The sequence below is a fragment of the Triticum urartu genome, chromosome 3A (assembly GCF_056163025.1).
Source record: "Triticum urartu cultivar PI428250 chromosome 3A, HENAU_Tu73, whole genome shotgun sequence".
NCBI classification, from domain to species: Eukaryota; Viridiplantae; Streptophyta; class Magnoliopsida; order Poales; family Poaceae; genus Triticum; species Triticum urartu.
The window spans coordinates 590,186,802-590,206,377 of NC_141875.1; the positions used below are offsets into that span (position 1 = coordinate 590,186,802).

Sequence of the window (19,576 nt, forward strand, 5' to 3'; positions counted from 1 at the left end):
TTTTTTTAATTGCAAGTTATACACATCTATGTTTTATATTGGGTGTACATGTACACACGCGTTAGGTAATCCTCGATGCAATGGTATGTGCATGCATGCATTTTGAGTTTGCTCACGTACTAACCAATGTATACCTGCACTTGATGCTCCATGGCATAGACTTATACACACATGTAGGTTACAATCAGAAGGCTGAGTCCACATCTACGACGCGCCCACAAAATAACATACAGTATGCGTATTTCTTTAAATACCCGTATATACCAGCCGGCGAGCACGTGTATACGTACTTGAATACCTGAGGCTGTTCCAACCAGCAAACCCCGGAGATACGATGAAGATGGCGATCGAATGAACCAGACCCATCGGCAGTCGGGTAGCTAGGTACGCACGAGTTGGTTTTCGTTTTCTATATCAGGCGTACGCGTCAAGAAAAAAGAAGATAAACATCAGTGAGACGATAAGATCCGAAGCGAGATTGCATCCATATCTTGTCCAAGAAAATCGGGATGTTTGGCCTGTCTACATCCGCCGGGTCGCCCATCTCCTACCTATAAATACACACACCTAGCTACGCAGAGGGAGGGAGGTACACACCCATTCTAGAGGCAACTCATGCACGCACACATCCATCACACAACACCTCTGGCACCCATCCATCGCACAACACCTCCAGCACCCATCCATTTGCCATCTCACGCACACATCCATTCATGATCAAACCACGCGGCAATCCATCCATCCACAACCCACGCACCCATTAATCGGGACTCACGGCCAGGCCGAGGGAAGAACGCACGTAGAATCCTCACGCATCGTCCGGAGGTGGAGTGGTTCGCCTCTGGCAGAGTTTCAGGCGGCTGCATCCCGGGAGCAAGGCGAGGAGGAGGAGGCGAACCACCATGGAGGCCAAGCTCGTGTTTCCGAAGGGTAAAACTTTGATCTAACAAATCTCTTTCTTAGTTCTTTCTTGGCATATAGCATGCACACACACAAGTCGGGAGCGTTGCCGAAGGCAACGTTCGCATGATTGGACCGCCGCCGAAGGTGGAGCCGCCGGACCGGATGATGAAGTCAATGCTGCCAGGGATGGCCTTCACCAAGCCAACGTTACCAAGAACGACGAGGAGGTCGCCATCACCACCTGCTGTCCACCTCGTCACGACGGTTTGACCAAGATGACGACACGGAGCACGCCACGACACCGCCCACCGTCGACGCCACAGAGGTCGGTGCCCCAGAGGTCGGCGTCACGGTGGCCAACCCTACTCACCACCGCTCGATGAAGACGACGCGCCGCCGGAGCTCGTCTTCACCAAGCCCACGCTACGGACGCTGACACCACCAAGTTCGATGCCCCGGGGGGCGACGCCGTAGATGCCGCCCCTACTCACCATCGCTCAACGAAGACGACGCGCCGCCGGAGCTCGTCTTCACCAAGCCCACGCTACGGACACTGATGCCACCGAGGTCGGTGCCCCGGAGGTCGGCGCCACGGTGGCCAACCCCACTCACCACCACTCGACGAAGACGACGCGCCGCCGGAGCTCGTCTTCACCAAGCCCACGCTACGGACGCTGACACCACCAAGTTCGATGCCCCGGGGGGCGACGCCGCGGATGCCGCCCCTACTCACCACCCCTCGACGAAGACGATGCGTCGCCAGGGCTCGTTCTCACCAAGCCAGCAATCGAGGCCAACGGCACACGAATCACCATCACCACTCACATCTACCTCGTCATGGCGGTGCGGTGAGGGTGTTGACACAGAGTTCGCCGAGACGCTGCCCACCGCCGACATCGCCAAGCTGCTGCCATGGAGGTGGACGCCATGGAGATCACCATCATCACACACCCTTTGCCCCCTACATCGAGCTCGTGCCCTGAAGAACGAAGCCGCGGAGTACACCATACTATGCTGCCATGTGTCTTGGTCGAGGATGACGAGGCCTAACTTTGATGCCGGCGCAGCACCTCTCCCACACCTCGGCGGGACTGGATGGTGCCATCCTCCCGAGTACCATCGTTGGGTATGGCCACCTGTGGTGTACCCGGAGAGCAGCTGAACATCTAAGGCGGAGTACACTACGTATAGGTGCACGTATAAGGCCCAGCACCAGTGCACGCATGAAGACTGATCGCCGGCTGGTCATCACTGGAGACGGTCTAGCCTTGTCGCTAAGTTTCTAGTCTGCCTCTTGCCGGTGAAATCATCTTTGTGTTGCTGCGCTCCTGAACGCATTGTTGTGCACCGCGAGGTGGCCATTGCACGTGCATGTGCCATGCACGTAGTCATTTGATGGCAGGGTGGCACGTTTGTCAACCTTTCGTCGACTGGAAAAGCCATCGGAGCCCTCACTCGTTCCTCAAAACGGCGTCGAGCGGTCTGTTCGGCCGTTAAGTCCGCAACCGCTTTATCAGCGGTCGCCTTGCTTACCCTAGCTTGCTTCTTGGCTTGGGTAAGCTCACCCATGTGGGTTTCAACCGTGGCAGCACCATCTGCACAAACACACACATTGCAGCTCTGGAAACCCCACAGAATACAGACATAAATAGGCATAACATAAGAGTATCTCATACCTTGCGCCTGGTTGAGCCGCTTGTTAACAAGGACTAGGTCCTCATCAGCTCGCTCTAGTTTTCGTTTGAGTTTGGAAATTTCCGCTGATTGGGCAGTCACCGCTAACAGGGAGGCATGTTTTAATCCAAATAAAATAGCATGTTACCACCTGACAACTGACTATTGATCCTCTGCTCGCTTTTCTTTCAAAGAAATGAACAGAGTCTCGGGGGCTACTATCTATATACAGGCATATTTCTCGTAAAAATGATCAAAAATATTACATTGCATACCTCGAAGCCTACTAGGAGGCTGGAGAAGGCTTTGTTCAGCCCGCTGTTGGCGGACTAAATCTTCCCAGCCACCGTACCCATCAGGATGCGGTGCTCATCCAGGACGGATGCACTTTGCAGTGCGTCCGCCGTGTTATTCGGCGCCTCCGGATTAACAGAGGACGCCGCTCCCCCTTCCCCTGCAGGGGGTCGCTCACTAGACTCCGGAGCCGTATGGGTCTCCAGAGAAGTATGCGGTTGTGGGTCGGATTGACCGGGGCCCCCGTTGCCGGTCTCCGTGGGGGCCGTACCCCCAAGTCCTTCAGCAGCCGAAGTGTTGCCCTACGGCGCTGTTAAGTCGCCCCCCCCCCCCCCCCTCATCTCTTCGAGGCCCGCGGAGGGCCTATGCAATGACACCTCGATGTCATCCGCCTTAGGCGGCGGGGAAGCTAGTGGAGGCGATTCGCTCTCCATCATCTCCGGCGGCAGATCCCCAGAGGATGAGGATTGTTGGGGGAGACTGCGGGCCGGACTAAAAAAATAAAACTTATCATCACAGTCCATAGAGATTGGATGTATGTGAAAAAATCCCAGACTACTTACGAGTCGGCTTGGGGCTTGGTCCGGCGCCGGTGCTTCGGGATGACCTCGGCGTCTGATTCCGAGTCATCGAAGAGGGTAATCTTGTCCCTTTTGGATGCTTCGGCCTCCAGGTATTCGGAGGCCACCCTCTTCTTGCCCTTGCGGGGAGGATCTTCTTCTTCCTCCTCCTCCTCCTCGTCGTCGCCCTCGTGAGAGGATCGGGCATCAGCTTGTCCGAACACTGTGTCCGAAGCGCCCTCCTCTTTCTTCTTCTTCTTGTCCTTCTTTATCGGCGCCTAGTATGGCGCCGGGACTAGCATCCTCATTAGTAGAGGACCGGTTGGGTATTTGGGGAGCGGAGCCGGACACCAGATCTGCTCCACCTTCTTGGTCCAGACCTGTTTGGAGATGGACTATTCAGTACTTCTCCTTCGGATGGACGCACCAATTTGTGTTCGAAGGTTTTAGAATTTACCTCGAAGGTTGGATGATTGCAGTCGAAGCCGGTGTCGTCCGATGACTTTGGCCACGACTTCTGCTTCTTAAAAAGCAGCTTCCAGATCCCCTTATGTGTTGTGCCGCAGAACCATTGTAGGGTCCGTGGCCCTTCTGGATTGAACTCCCACATCTTGAGGGGCCGCCGCTGGAAAGGAAGTGATCGGCAGATCAACATTACTTGGATCACGTCAGCGAGGGTTAATGTCCTTCGCTATCATGCCTTGGACGTGTTTCTGCAGCAGCAGCACCTCATTGGCCGACCCCTAGTCCGGACCCTTGTCGGTCCAGGATGTGAACCTTAGGAGGGGTCCGGATCTGAAGGCTGGAGCGGCTGCCCCAGTTAGGGTCGCGGGGTTTTGTGATATAGAACCATTCCTGTTGCCATATCCTGACGGTGTCCACAAAGACTCCCTTTGGCCAGTTGACTTTGGGGAGCTTTCTCACCATGGCGCCACCGCAGTCCGCGTGTTGCCCATCGACCACCTTCGGCTTCACGTTGAAAATCTTGAGCCATAAGCCAAAGTGTGGAGGGACGGGGAGGAAGGCCTCACACACGACGATGAACGCCGAGATGTGGAGGAACGAATTTGGGGCTAGATTTTCACCGTAGTAGAATATGCGACCCCTCATGAAGGGGTGGAGGGCGAATCCGAGTCTGCGGAGGAAGTGGGGGATGAACACCATCCTCTTGCCGGGCTCCGGAGTGGGGATGACCTGCGCCGGATCGGGGAGCATGTGCTTGATTTCCATGGTTAGATACCGCGCCTCCCGCAGCTCCTTGATGTTCTCCTCCATGACGGAGGAAGCCATCCACTTACCCTGAGAGCCGGCCATGGTCGGAGGAGTTGCGGAGGGGAGAAAAGCTTGGAACTTGGGCGCTGGAGCTCGAGGATGGGGAGGCAGAGAGATAGAATGAGGCATGGGACGGAAGAGTTGGATTCTATCCACTTATATGGACTGCGAATATCAAGCGTCCCCCTCCCTTGAGCCTTAAAACTCGCCTGTTCCCAAGGGATCATGCGAACAACACGGTTAGATTACCAAAACTCGTATTGATAAGGATCCTGCAATAAGGGGACACGATCTCTGCTTTGACAAGACGTGTCGATAAGGAGTTGCGTGTTAAAGCGCGAGGCGGGAGGCCCAAAAATGGTTCGAAATGATAGCAGAGCTAAGCGTGACGTTTTGCTGGAAAAAGCTGTCGATGGATATATCTTATTTTAAGTATTATGCTTTTGTGGTTGGAGGGTTAACCTGTTAAACAGATCCGGACATAGTTCTTGTTAATCAACTACTTTAAAGTATTCGGAGGTGGAACCCGCCTTGCAATGCCGAAGACAATCTGCGCGCCGGATACATCGTCATTGAAGCCTGGTTCAGGGGCTACCGAGGGAGTCCTGGATTAGGGGGTCCTCGGGCGTCCGGGCTATGTAACATGGGCCGGACTAATGGGCTGCGAAGATACAAGATAGAAGACTTTCCCCCGTGTCCGGATGGGACTCTCCTTTGCGTGGATGGCAAGCTTGGCGTTCGGATATGAAGATTCCTTTCTCTGTAAACCGACTTTGTACAACCCTAGCCCCCTCCGGTGTCTATATAAACCGGAGGGTTTGGTCCATAGAGGCAATCATAATCATACATGCTAGACATCTAGGGTTTAGCCTTTACGATCTCGTGGTAGATCAACTCTTGTAACCCCTATACTCATCAAAGTCAATCAAGCAGGACGTAGGGTATTACCTCCATTAAGAGGGCCTGAACCTGGGTAAACACTGTGTCCCTTACCTCCTGTTACCCTCGATCCTTAGGCGCACAGTTCGGGACCCCCTACCCGAGATCTGCCGGTTTTAACACCGAAAGGTGGCACATGATGACTACTTCAAGCTCACAGGGATTGATGCAGCCAACTTTCTCTCTCGAGACGTGGTGAGTCCAACCGATTGGTTGGCTCTGGATGAACAGTTCCTGGTGGGGGTTGGATAAATAGGACCACAACCATGTGTAGGGAGTTGCCGCTGGATGAACAGGACCCTGAGGAGGTTGTGCCGCAGCACGCCACACCCAGCCGGTGTTGGGGTGGATGAACACGACCCCGTGAAGGCTGGATGAACAACAGCCGGTGGAGGCTGGAGGAAGTCGACGATGGATGAACAGTAGCATGTGAAGTCCCATTTTGAGATACACCATACCCCTCCCGATGAACAGGACCCCGTTTCGACCATAGGCACTTGAAGAGAAGTTCGTCTCTCCGTTTTCTGGTACGCCATACCCCTCTCGATCAATAGGACCCTGTTTCGACCGTAGGCTGTTGAATAGAAGTTCGTTTCCTCCGTTTTGTGGTACGCCAGACCTTCCCGATGAACAACACCCCGTCTCAACCGTAGGCGGTCGAAGAGAACTCCATTTCCTCCGTTTTGCGGTACGCGAGACCCTGAGTCGATGAACAGGACCCCGTTTCAGCTGTTCCATCCAAGTTGATTGGCTCCCAATGAATATGACGCATTCCGACCCAGTCTGTTGCCTCCCCATGAACATGACGTTGTTTCCTCCGTTCCGACCCAGCCGGTTGGCTGGAGATGCACAAGACGTCATTGTTGTACGCATTCGAGACACCATACATATGTACGTATGTGGCCGTATTTACTTTCTTGCGGGATGGTTGTACGTATGTGTACATGATTTAGACATGACTGCCTAAACTCATGAGTAGGGGCGTGTGGGCACCCGTTCCTCCAAGTGGCACTTAAAGCACCACCTAGGAACTCCCGTCTCGCATATTGCACGACATCGAGGTGCATGTCGGCCTTAGGTGACAATGAATTAACTGGTCATACTGTTAATGCGAAACACTGACTCTTTAACATGATTGATGCATTATCGCATGTGAAGTTTGTGGAAATGGCCGTCACTCTTTAGGCAGTATTGACGACACGTAGAAAAGCAGTACACAAGTCAATATTTCAAAGCCCAGTGTCGACTCAACGCTTCATCGAAAGCTTCATTGCCGAGTTGTCTCGCCTAAATATGATTGCTAGCTAGCACCGCCACTACGGTTAGACGCGCACATGCGATAATGAGGCAAAGCTCTTGGTATCCACCTCCAAATGGACACCTTAAAATCCATGTAGATGATGGTCTGTCCCATGATGGGTGTGTTGGTACTGCAGTAGCACTGTGCGGGGATGAACATCGTTAGTACCTCGGGTCCTCGACAATTGTTCTACCTGGGGTTATAAACCCAACAATTTTAGAGTCCATTGCTTGTCGTGAGGCCTTGGCACTGACGACTGATCTATGTTTGGATCACTTGGTGATTGCATGTGACTGCAAGCCTATTGTGGATGACATCAAAAAAGGGTAGGAGGCCCCCATATCACAGTCGTCAAGGACACAAATAATAGAAGAGTGTATTTTGCTAGTTGCAATTTTTACGTTCGAATGTCGTGCTTCGAATCGAGAGGCGCACAATCTTGTTAAATTTTCTATCTCCCTTTTGCAAGGTCGCCATTTGTGGCTTCTATCCCTGATGACCCCCCCCCCCTCTTTGTATCCATATGAACATAGTTTATAATTAATAAAGTGTGGGATCCCTAAAAAAGGCTCAATTCATGCTGGCAGATCCTATTTGACGCTCATGAGTGTCAAAATGTAGTGGCTTCGCTGAGGAGAGCCTCCAGATGGGCCGGCCCATGCGGATTCCGGTGTTGTTAGTTTGTGGATACTTCCTTCGTTGTTTCCTTCTTTTTTTGTTTTCTACCGAGGTTTTTTGCTTCCGGTTTTTAGAGGTTTTGTTATTGTTTTTGTTTTGGTTCCTTTTTCCATTTTTTTCTTTATTTTTCAATTATTTCCTTTATTTTATTTTTCTTCTCTTTTTTCTATGTCATATAAAAAGTTCGCCACATATTACAAAAATGTTAACCGTATAGTATGATTTTTTACCATGCATTAAAAAATGTTCATCATTTATAAAAAAATTCAACGTATATTAGAAAATGTTAAATGTGTATTTAAAATTTGTTCACCATATATATATATATATATATATATATATATATATATATATATATATAAAGTTCGCATGATATATTACAAAAATGGTCATCGTATATTAAAAAATGTTCAACATACATTAACAGTGTTCAATGTGTATTTGAAAATTCTCGAAATAAAAACCAACTGAAAAACGAATCTGATATAGTAAACCGGAAGCTACAATATGGGCGCTACATTTAACCCGACCACTACAGTAAATCTTCCACTTGCTAGAGCGCCATCCTGTTGTTATTTCTGTTCGTTGCGCTCAAATGGACCTTACGGGTTGGCATAATCTATGTGAAGCCACCTCAATTTGACGCCTGCAGGCGCCCTATAGTAGGTCTCTGTCTCGCTATAAGCGAGACATACGGGCAACCCTAAGATGGTTCCCAAAACGGATCTATGTCTTGCTTATTGCGAGACATAGGGAAGCCTCGCGTCAGAGGAGCGCCAAATGGGACAGCCCAGGTGCGCAGGAGGCCATGTCATCGTTTCTTTTCTTAATTTTGTTTATATTTCCTAATAATGTAAATAAATATATTATAAAAATATTTAAGTACATTTTTTTAATGTTAGACCAAATTTTAAAAAATGTGTATAGCGAGAATGTTTCTCACGTATACAAAAAAGAATACAAGAAATATACAATGGATGTGAAAAAAATCTGATCATGTGTTTAAAAAATGTTAATCAAGCATTTGAAAAAAAACATTAACCAAGTATTTGAAACATGTTAATCAAGCATTTAAAAATATTAAAATGTATATAGAAAAAATGTTGACCATCTATTAGATTTTTTTAATCTTGTATTTAATCAATAAAATGTTAAGCCTTGTAGGTGAAAAATGTTACTTTTACAAATGTTAAATGTATCTTGATTTTTTTACAATTTATCTTGTATTGAGTTAAAAAAAGTGTTAAACCTGTACTTGAAAAATGTTAATCAAGCATTTCAAAAATGTAAAATGCATATAGAAAAATGTTGCGAAGATGTTATTACACTTTGGCTGATGATAATTATAGCTGCATGCTATGCGCGAACCCCCGGGAGGAAAATGTCTCTCATTTATTCTTCAGATGCCCCTTCTCGAGACACTGTTGGAACACCATTGGAATGAGCTGACCGAATTTGGACTGCAAGATTGCTTTGATGCATGCTGGAAGAGCCTCGTGGAACCAATCTCTCGTCATGGAAGTGTTCATAACTGCTGCCTGGGGGGTATGGAAGGAAAGCAACAATCCTCATTTCAGAGGGATTGCACCATCTCACGACCCACGGTTAAACAGATTCAAAAAAGAAAAGGAAACTAAAAAACTAGTAAAAACCGGAGAAAACCACTGCAATTAAAGAAAAGGAAACGAAAAAAAAAATAAAGACAACCGAGAAAGAAAAAAACTGAAGAGAAAAGAACAGTAAAAACTTGGATTAAATCAAAGAAAAATAGTGGGGAAACAGTGGAAAACAAAACCGAAGAAACCCATGAAGGAAAAAAACAGTAAGAAAACATAAAAGATAACCAAAGGGGGGGGGGGGGGGGGGGGGGATGTAGAAGAACGCTAGGTGCGCTGTATCGCCGAACGAGCGAGCACCCGCGATAGAAGCAGTGACAACGCGTGAGGGAGCGAGCGCCATGAACGGGACGTCCCAGTACATTAAATAGTATAAAAGGCTTCTATAAGTGACACATTGTGTTTGCACCCAAAACGAGTGAGCATAAAAATCTACCTGCGTCAAATGAAAGAGGTTCTATAAGTGACACATAGTGTTTGCGCCCATACAGAAACTAATGTAGACACTGAGCGAACATTCAGTTAAAGTGTTAACCAAAGCTCCAAGCGCCACAAAAAATATGACATAAAAAGTGACAATAATTCAAAAATGTTAAGAATTTGAATAAAAAATCCTGGGATTTCATATGCATTAATAATATCATTTCTGTCACTAATTTGGAAAATTTTCAAAATTTGAAAAAATGATCATGAATTCGAAATATATAAAATTTCACAAAATTGACAAAAATTCAAAAACTCTTGCAAATTCGAAAAACAATGTTCGTCTGTTTCAAAAAAATCGCAAATTCATAATACGTTTGTGAATTCCCAGAAGTGTTATATAATTTAGAAAAATATTCATAAATTTTAAAAATGTCCTTGGATTTCAGTTATTGCTCAAGAATTGAAAAAATGGTCAGAAATTTGACTAAAGTTTGAGAATATACTTTTTTCGAATGTAATAATGTTCAGGAATTTAGAAAATAATGTTCAAAATTGCTCACACATTTGGAGAAAGTTTGTGGATTTGAAATATTCATGATTTTTGTTTTAAAGATTTAATAAATTTAAAAATTTCACAAAGTTGAGAAAGGATCATAAATTTGAAATAATTATGAAGAAATTAACAACAAATTTGTAAATCCATGGGTTTTAACAAGTTCACAATTGATTAAAAGTTCACAATTTTGAAAAGAAAGTTGAAGAAATTGAAAAAATATTATCAAATTTGAAAAATCTCCACATGATTGAATGGATAAATTTGCTGGCTTGAAAAATATTTTCGAATTTGAAAAATGCTCCTGAATTTGGATAAATTTCAAAATATTAAACAGTATGATTTCTTTTTTTAAAAGGAAAAGAACAGAAAAAAGTAACAATTTGAAAAGAAGAAAAAAAAACAAAACCCTCACTAGGAAAATCGATGTAACCTTTTTTGACACGATTTGCGTGGGCCCTGCGTGTGATTAACTATTGTATCAAGCGCCAAACAGGAAAACACAAAATGGGACTTGTATTCTGAACGCGCTTTAGACTGGCTCATTGAGGGCCGGGGCGCCCAGATATTTTCCTTTTCTGCTTTTCTTCTCCCTTTTTTGCTTTTTCGTAAACTTTCATTATTTTTAACAAATAACTGAATGAAAAAACTCATTTTAAAAAATATATACAGTATTAATAAAAATACAGGATTTTTTCAAAAAATTGGAATATAACACAAGTTTCGAAAAATGTTTGTGAATTTCAATAATGTTCTCGAATTTCAAAAAAAAATGTTCGCCTATTTCATTAATTATTCCCAAATTACAAAATACTCCCTTCACCCCATAATGTAAGACGTTTTTTGACACTACACTAGAGTAAAAAAACATCTTATATTGTGGGACGTAGGGAGTTTTTTTAATTTTAAAAATATCACAAATTCAAAGTATGTTCATAAACTTCCAAAATTGTTCCCAAATGTTTAAAAAAATTCTCGAATTTTAAAATAATTCTTGATTTAAAAATTGCTCACATATTCCAAAAAAAATCAAAAATGTGTAAAACATTTACGAAATTGAAAATTAATCGTTAGTTTGAAAATTTCTTGATGACTTTCAGGAAGTTCATGAATTTAGAAAAATGTTCATGGTTTTCAAAAATCATGAATTTGAAAAAAGTTCACGGGTTTGAAAGCAAACTCGTGTATATGAACCAAAAAAGAAAGGGAAAACGACAAAAAAGGAAAATTGTGGAAAATTTAAGTAAGAAAGGAAAACCGGAAGAAAAACAAAGAAAAGAAATGGTTCAGGATAACCATAATGGGTCGGCCCATATTCGGCAGGGTGCTCTCGTGATCGCGTCCCAGATTCCTGATGGCTAGCGCACTGCACCCAGCTAGTAGAAGAATTGCACTTTAGCTAGATTTCAGTCAGCTGAATTTTAGTTTTATGTTCAATCGATTTTCTGACCCTTGAATTGTTCTTTAAGATTTGTGGAGCTTTTTTTCTGTCAAATTTTGCTGGTGGTATTGGGCCGTTTAGATTCGATTGACACCTATTTTGGGTCAGTCGATTTCCTGCTTGGACTGGATTTTGGTGGGTGTATGTTTTGTTTTCATGTGTTTACTTTTGTTTTCTGCATGTGTATGCTTTTTTTTCTGTTGAGTTTTTCTTCTTCTTTACGTGTATTTTTTGGATGCTCAGTGTGTGAAAATGTATACATGCGACACATCAGAGTACAGAAACCTCACTCTTATATATTTTATTCTACATATTATAAAAAGTGCATTTTTGTGCTAATTGTGTGGTATTTTTTATTTTCTTTATTCTTTAAGGGTAATACCAACTAATTGTTTTGTGCAATGTTTTTGCTAATTAAATACATTTTCTATTATTATGTGTATGTATGCATGAAAGTACAATACAATATGTGTGTAAATTGTACTAGACTGACAAAGTTGCATTATTATATGTGTATTCGCCGCATATTATAAAAAGTGCAATTTCAGTGCAGAGGTGTGCAAGTTTTTTCTTTGTTTTCTTTCCTCTTAAGAGTAATTCCAATGTCGCTAATTTATTCTCTCTTAGAAAACTTTATTAGTTTTATTATGTTTATTTTTTAATTCATTTCATGTTTTTAAGGACGATGCCAATGCCACTTATTCGTTCCTTATTATTTTTTTATTTTTATGTAAAGTTCACTATGATATGTTTATTCTTACATAACTAAAAAAGTGCAATTTATGTGTAAATTGTGTGCAAATTATATCATTATTTTTTAGAATTCCTTTCTTCTTAAAGGGTGGTACAAATACCACTATACTTCATTTCTTCCTAGAAAAACATATTTTTTTGTGTTTTTAAGTAAGTATACATGCAGGTGTGATACACCATGTGTGTAAATTATATAGAAGCAAAAACTGCACTGTATATGCTTATTTTTGGCATATTAGAAAAGTGCAATTTCAGGGCATACTTGTGTGCAAGTTATTTTTTAATTTTATTTCTTCTTGAAGAGTGTCATTTTCCCAAAACTTCATTAGATTGTTTTGGTTTTTGTTTTTATATTTTATTTCTTCTTAAAGGGTTTTATTCTTACATAGAAAACTTCATCATTTTGTTTTTGTTTTAGTATTTTGTTTTCTTAAAGGGTTTCATTCTTCCATAGAAAACTTCATTACTTTGTATTTGTTTTAGTTTTTTATTTTCTTTATTCATAAAGGGTTTCATTCTTCCCTAGAAAACTTTATTATTTTGTTTTTATTTTTTTATTTTCTTTCTTCTTAAAGGGTTTCAATCTTCCCTAGAAAATTTCCTTATTTTGTTTTTTGAGTTTTATTATCTTTCTTCTTAAATGGTTTTATTCTTCCCTAGAAAAATTCATTATTTTGTTTTTATTTTTAATTTAATTTTCTTTCTTTAACGGCAATATCTTTATTTTTGCATATTATAACAAAACGCAGTTTCTGTGTAAATTGCGTGCAAATTTTGTCATTAGCTGGTTTTTATTGCCTTTTTTCTTAAAGGGTACCGCCAGTGTTATTTTTTTTAATATTCTTTCTTCTTCATGGGTAATACACGGGCTAGGGAGTCCACCGGCACACAAGCATGTTGGGCTTGGGATTCAGCAAACACGTCAATCAACTGACCAGTAGCCGTTCGACTGAAACGAGTTTAGGTCAGTCGACTGACCCAAACAGAAGTCAGTCAACTGACCTGCTCCCGAAGAATTGCTGCTCCTCCACACCTCGACAGATCATCCTTCGTGGGACACCTCCTCCTTCACGCCGACGTTGCCGACTCCTCCTCATCCACCTGTCGACATGTCCCATGTTGGGCTGCTCTATGCTCCGTTCGTCGATGATACACCCGGAGGAGGCAGCGGAAGCAATGACCATTAACAGCAGATCTTTCTTCCCCCCTGCTCTTCATATGCTAAAAAAAAGTTAAACGAGAAATGACTGCTCCTAACACTGATCGAGTCACAGGCTCCTAGCCATTAGCTGGTCCGATTTGAACGATCTCCTCCTTTGCCAATGGGTACGTAGTACATCCCAATGTTCGAAACTTACAAATTACTGCTCGCATTTCTCATACAGCACGCCATCCTTTGCCCACAGACATAGGCCAGACATAGCAGGGGTCACATTCCATTGCACGATGTTCTAAACTTACACCTCACTGCTGCCTGCCCATATACTTTTCCTTGTACTACAATAGAGTGGAACCCTTATCTTATGGAGCGACAGAAAGCACCCTGTTTTGTGACGCTCGATGCAGCTTTGCGCATTTTGTCAAATCAAATTCAAACAAGGCAGAAAGGAGACGACTGACTGTAGTCGTAAACAAATCCATCTGTCTTATACGAGTGGAACCTTCTTGCGACAAACCCGTGTCGGTCCCCTTCTTTATCACCGGTGTCGGCAGGCAGCCCACGCGAGCAGCCCTCCTGAACATTCCGCTTCTGTTCCGCCATGACTGCGAAGCTGCTCGCCACTATTTCCGTTTTCCCGGACCGAAAGCGTCTCCAGGTGGCACCGCCGTCACGTGCCTTTCGGAGGGGACGAGACGGTACCCCAACCTGCGTCACTGATGCTTCGTGTCCGTGTCTCCAGTCCAGCATGCGCGCCTGATGCCTCTATGAATCTTAGGTTGCATAGGCCGATCCGACGTGCACGTTCCATGTCCAGCAGTACTTGGTAACCAGACGTCGACTCGTTGGATTGGATGACTGTTAACGACACGGCCATGTTGATGCTGCACCAGAACTAATCCAGGATGTTTAGAGCATCTCCAGCCGTTGGACCACAGAGGGCGCCTAAAATCGCCGTTTGAAGATGAGCCGGCGCAAAAAAAAGGTTTTGGGACGAGTTGGTCCCCGGTCGCCGCCCCAGGGCCGCCTTCATATGTGTATAATTTATTTAAAAAAAAGTTCGGCGAAGTTTGGTTAAACACGGCTAAATTTCGGCAAACTTTGGCGTATATTGACATGTTCGGCAGTACATAGCAAATATAACTAATAAAAGAAATCGATGAACGCCGAGTAGTCGCCGTCGTCGCCGCCAACCTTGCCGCCGTTGTCGTCGGCCTTCTCCTCCTTCTTGACGCGGTCGTCCCTGGTGGACCCCTGACCGGCGTCGCCAACGCGGACTGGTGGCGGCGGCGCGTCGTCGTCGCTGTCTTTGATGACGACAACTCCTCCTTCGTCGCGGCCCCGGTGGCGCTGCTCGAACCGCCGCAGGGCGGCGCACTGGCGCTCCCTCGCCATCTTCAGGGAGTCCTTGCGCGCCCATTCCAGAGCCGCATCGTCATGCTCCGTCTTCACGGCGGGGAGACCCGGCTCCGTCTTCACCGGCGTGAGCCCCGACTCCGTCTTTGGCTTGACGAAGCGCGGAGGAGCCGACGAGGAGGCGCGTCGGCCGCCCTCGTTGATGACGATGCCGGCGCTGCGAGTGCGCCGGGCGAGCGACGTCTCCGCCGCGGGCTCGGTCTTCACGCCAAGCAGCGCCGGAGAGCCGGAGGAGTGGGAAGAAGAGCGCGAGGAGGAAGAAGAGGAGGAGCCGAACCTCCTAGGCATCCATTGCCCGTCGCGTCGGCGGCGTGCCGGGGCGGCCGCCCTCGCCGGGGGGTATGCCAACGGCGGGTTGTTGCCGCCCTCGAGGTGCGTCAGCATGCCCTCGAGCGTGCGACCGGGGACGCCCCACCACAGGTGACGCCCCTCGATGTTCTTCACGCCGCCCACCACCGGCGTCTCGTTGGTGGACGCCAGCCTCCGCTGCTGACGGTGGTCGAAGTACGCCAACCACGCCGCGTGGTTGTCGGCGGCGTACTGGGGGAGGGCGAGTTGGTCGTCGGTGAGGGAGGCGTGCACGATCTCGACCTCGTCGGCGAAGTAGAAGGGGCGCGCCACGGCATCTGGCAACGGGGGAATGAACACTCCGCCGTTGCTGAGCCTCCACCCCGTCGGCCCGGCGCGCATGTCCGGCGGCGCCGAGATGTTGGCCTCGAACAGGAGCCACAACTCCTGTTCGCAGAACGGCGGCCGAAGCCGTTGGTCGCCGCCTCGTCTTCGGGGAACCGTTCGGCTAACGGGAGAGGGAGAGGGAGGGCTTGACGGCGGCGGCGCACGGGAGAGGGATAGGGAGGCCTCAGCAGCGGCGCACGGTGAAGTAGAGCTCGGCGGCTAGGGTTGGTGTGGCCAGAGGCGAGGGAGGCCACCGGCTTATATAGCCGCGTCGCACCCGTGTGTACGCGTGCGAGGGAGGGGAGGCGTCGGCGCGTCGCCCCGTGACGCGCCGCCCATGAGGAATCAATGGCAAGGCTGACGTTGATTCCCCGTGGAAAACCGAGGCGTTGGGGGAAGACGAGGGCGATGTCGCTGACGCGGCTGGCCCGCGGCTCTTTCGCGTCAAAACCGCTCGCCCCCAGCGCGTCGGGTTTGGCCTGAATCCGTCGGCGCTGATTTCAGCACAGGATGATAAAAATCGGACTCCTGAAAACACGACTGAACCGTTTTTTCAGCATCGATAAAAAAAATCGCGTGGGAGGCCTTCGTGAGGGCACGGCTGGCTACGAAGCACCGATACTTCAAAAACTGCTGTATCGCCGTACCGGACGGCGCCGATACTCCGATACGGACGATACGGCTTCGATACTCGTATCTCCCAAGTATCCCCTTTTGCGATTTAAAAAGAAAAAAAAATGCCGATACGGCTGGGACACGCTCGTGACACGGCGGGACACGGCGAGCGAGAGACGCAGCCTCCGAGCGAGGCACAACAGCCCGTGACCACACTAATCCTAACCTTCCTCTCCCGCACTCTGTTCGACCGCAGCAGGTATTGGAGATCGAGGGCGACTCCGGAGCGCCGCCGCAGCCGCCGTCTCCACCGCCTGGGGTGGCTCTCGGCCTTGTTGACTCGCCACGCAGCCGCCTCAACTGAGCCAACTCGAGTCTTCTTCGTAGTTTCGTAGTACTAGTAGACTAATAGTAGTACTATACTATGTGCTTGATACCTTCCATCGCTGAGAGAAATAGCTGCACAAAATAGGCTATCACTCTGTTGACGTTGGTGGGATATATTGTCTTGCTGATGACTGAATTTGTTGCTTTACTGCTACTATCTACTGCTGGGGAGGGAAATCAATATGACATGTGCTGGGCCAGTATTTTGATCTCATCTCACACATTCTATTATGTTCATATTATTACACGTTATTTTATTAAATATTTATATATAGTCGACGTATCGCCGTATTGATGTTTTTAAAAATTACCGTATCCCATATCGCCGTATCGGTGCTTCATACACGGCTGGAGATGCTTTTAGGACGTCAAAAAAGGGGAGGGAGGAAGAGGGAGCTTCCCAGAATCCCAGTAGATAGATAGGTTCATTGCCATATTTACATGCAAACTTGTCAGCTCGATCAGTCTAACAACGGAGAAAGATGTGGCACGTACTAGGTACTACTGCTAATTTACACCGTGGATGGTTAACGCCAAATCTCGTCAGAGCATGAGGCCGAGGCGCTCGCTGGCCACGTCGCAGCGGACGGGCGCCAGCCCGACGCGGCCGCGCTCCAGGTCGTACTCCACCCACACGTTCATCTGGTGGTGGTGCCCGATCACGTACGCCATGATGGGCACCATGTCCGCGTTGCCGAACGTCAGGCACCACACGCCGTCGCCGCCGCGCCGCTCCCCGGGGACCTTGTACAGCAGCCTCTCCCCCGCCACCGCCATCTCCGCGCCGTTGAACAGCAGCGTCACGCTCGGCAGCCTCGCCGCCGGCGGGGTCCGCCCCTGGGGCACGCGGAAGCACGTGTCGAACGCCTCCTGGAACGCGAAGCCGGGGTCGTCGAGGGCCGGGAGGAGCGGCCTGGCCTGTCGCGTGAACTCGGCCTTCAGTGCCGAGTAGGCGTCGCCGAGCAGGAAGGTGAACTGCGTGCCGGAGTCCACCATGGTCTGCCCCGCCCCGGTGTGGTCCGGCGCGAGCACCGACGCCGGGATGGGCAGGTGCTTGGCGCCGACGCGGATGCCCAGGAGCTGGACGGAGTAGGCGACGCGGTCGAAGTAGGGGAGCGGCAACGCCGGCTGGTACAGGGGCGTGTAGTTGAGCGGGAGGAAGGTGGGCAGGTCGCTGTGGCCGAGGAGCAGCACGCCGGCGTCGTCGCGGTCGGAGATGCAGTAGGAGAAGCGGCGGGTGCTGGCCTGCGAGACGAAGGAGAGGGCGCCCCTGTTCATGCCCAGCAGCCCGGCGCTCGCGACCCCGTCCGGGGAGGAGTCGAACGCGGAGGCCATGCAGCCGAACGCCGCGCGCAGCGGCGGCCCGCCGCCGACGGCGAAGACGTCCGTCGCGAGCGCGCCGTCGGAGGAGGAGCCGTCCGCGTAGGAGAGCGACACGCTGCACCTGCTCGACGCCCCGTCGCAGGCCGGCGGCGACGGCAGGTCGCGGGAGCGGCACTGCGCGGAGGCGCAGGGCACGGCGGCGAAGGTGGCCGAGGCCCTCGGACGAAAGGACGTCGCGTTGTACCTGTTCCTGGCGCCGCCCGCCGGCGCGCAGAGCAGCCAGGACAGCTCGCTGCCGGTGTCGAGCACCATGGTGACGTTCTGCGGCGGCGTGCCGACGGCGAGCGAGACGGTGAGGCTGACGTTGTGGTGGAACCGCAGCTTGCTGGGCTGCCGCGGCAGCGCCCTGGCCGGCATCTGGCGCGCCCGCAGCGCGAAAAGCTGCGGCCTCGCCCCCGCCCCGGACGGCCATGGCGCGCCAAGCAGGACGACCAGGACGAGGCAAGCGAAGACGAGCAGCGGGGGAGGCATGGCGGTGGTTGGGATGGGAGCAGGCGGAGGCCGGGACCTACGCGTGCATGTGAATGCTTGTGTTGTTGGATTCCGGTGTGGGGTTTTGGTTCGGGGTGGATTTTATGGGGTGGCGGCCGGCGCGAGCGGGCAGTGGCGAGTGGAGTGGAGTGGAGTGGTGGTGACGACTGACGAACGGAGGAGCGACGGGTCACTGTCGCAGGGAGGCAGCCGGGGTTCTTTGCACCTGTCGTCTTCTATCTTTGGAACCACGGAGCGCCAGCTGGGTGGTCAGAGACATTTTAAGTAGGAGTACGCGCCAGTGCTGAGGTTTACAGCAGCAGTAATAATGCGTGCAGTACTAGCACAGTATATCTACGGAGTAATTGAGAAACTTTTCGTGGAAGCTCACGCGGTCGGATTCTCTGGACCGGTAGGCCTCCTCTATTTTCAGTCAAATTTAAACGATCGATTTAACCATGATACTCCCTCCGTCACGGTTTAGAAGGCGCGCTTGGAAATTCTCTGGGACTTAAGTGATTATCTATTGGTTGTGAGATGGGCTAAAAAATAGCATTCACACTACGCATGCATATAGAAATAGTATATCGGAGTACTAATTAGCTACTAGAAATAAATATAACATGGTCTAAACCTTGTCTATTGTGGAAACGCATGCAAATTTAATTATGCCTTCTAAACTGTGACGGAGGGAGTATTATGATATCATCACCCTGTCTGTTTGTTTGTGCTTTGCTTTTGCTTTTGCAGCTATTTTATTTTGGCTTCAAACACCTATATAGGAGGTTTTATAACTTTTTGATCAAAGTGAAAAAGCCGTAAAAGTAGAAGCAAAAGCCCAAACAAAAAGGGCCTATGAGCTACTCCATTCACTTTAAGATATTTCGGTATGTACTATTGAAACGAGTGAACAAATACACCAAATACATCTATATATCTCCCGCAAAAAAATACGTCTATATACGTTTGAGTCGGAAAAAAGTTACTCTCTCGTATTCGTATTAATTCTCCCTGATTTAGTATGGACCGGAAGGAGTCGAACTTCTTATAATTAGGAACGG

General features: G+C 48.2%; 1 protein-coding gene and 1 long non-coding RNA gene across 2 annotated transcripts; one reads left to right on the top strand and one right to left on the bottom strand.

The window, feature by feature from the left end:
* Nucleotides 1-429: 429 nt before the first annotated feature.
* On the top strand, nt 430-2,576 carry LOC125531524 (uncharacterized). Its single transcript, XR_007293308.2, has 2 exons — nt 430-930; nt 1,088-2,576. It is a non-coding gene; the product is annotated as an uncharacterized LOC125531524 (long non-coding RNA).
* A 14,453-nt stretch (nt 2,577-17,029) lies between these two features.
* LOC147980679 (aspartic proteinase PCS1-like) lies at nt 17,030-18,788 on the bottom strand. Its single transcript, XM_087513470.1, has one exon. It carries the CDS (start codon nt 18,513-18,515, stop codon nt 17,205-17,207), a length of 1,311 nt encoding a protein of 436 aa, XP_087369596.1. The 5' UTR covers nt 18,516-18,788; the 3' UTR covers nt 17,030-17,204.
* Between the last annotated feature and the right edge of the window lie 788 nt (nt 18,789-19,576).

Bases quoted from the DNA above. Each gene is read 5' to 3' on its own strand.
- LOC147980679 (XM_087513470.1), bottom strand. From the start codon at position 18,515: ATGCCTCCCCCGCTGCTCGTCTTCGCTTGCCTCGTCCTGGTCGTCCTG.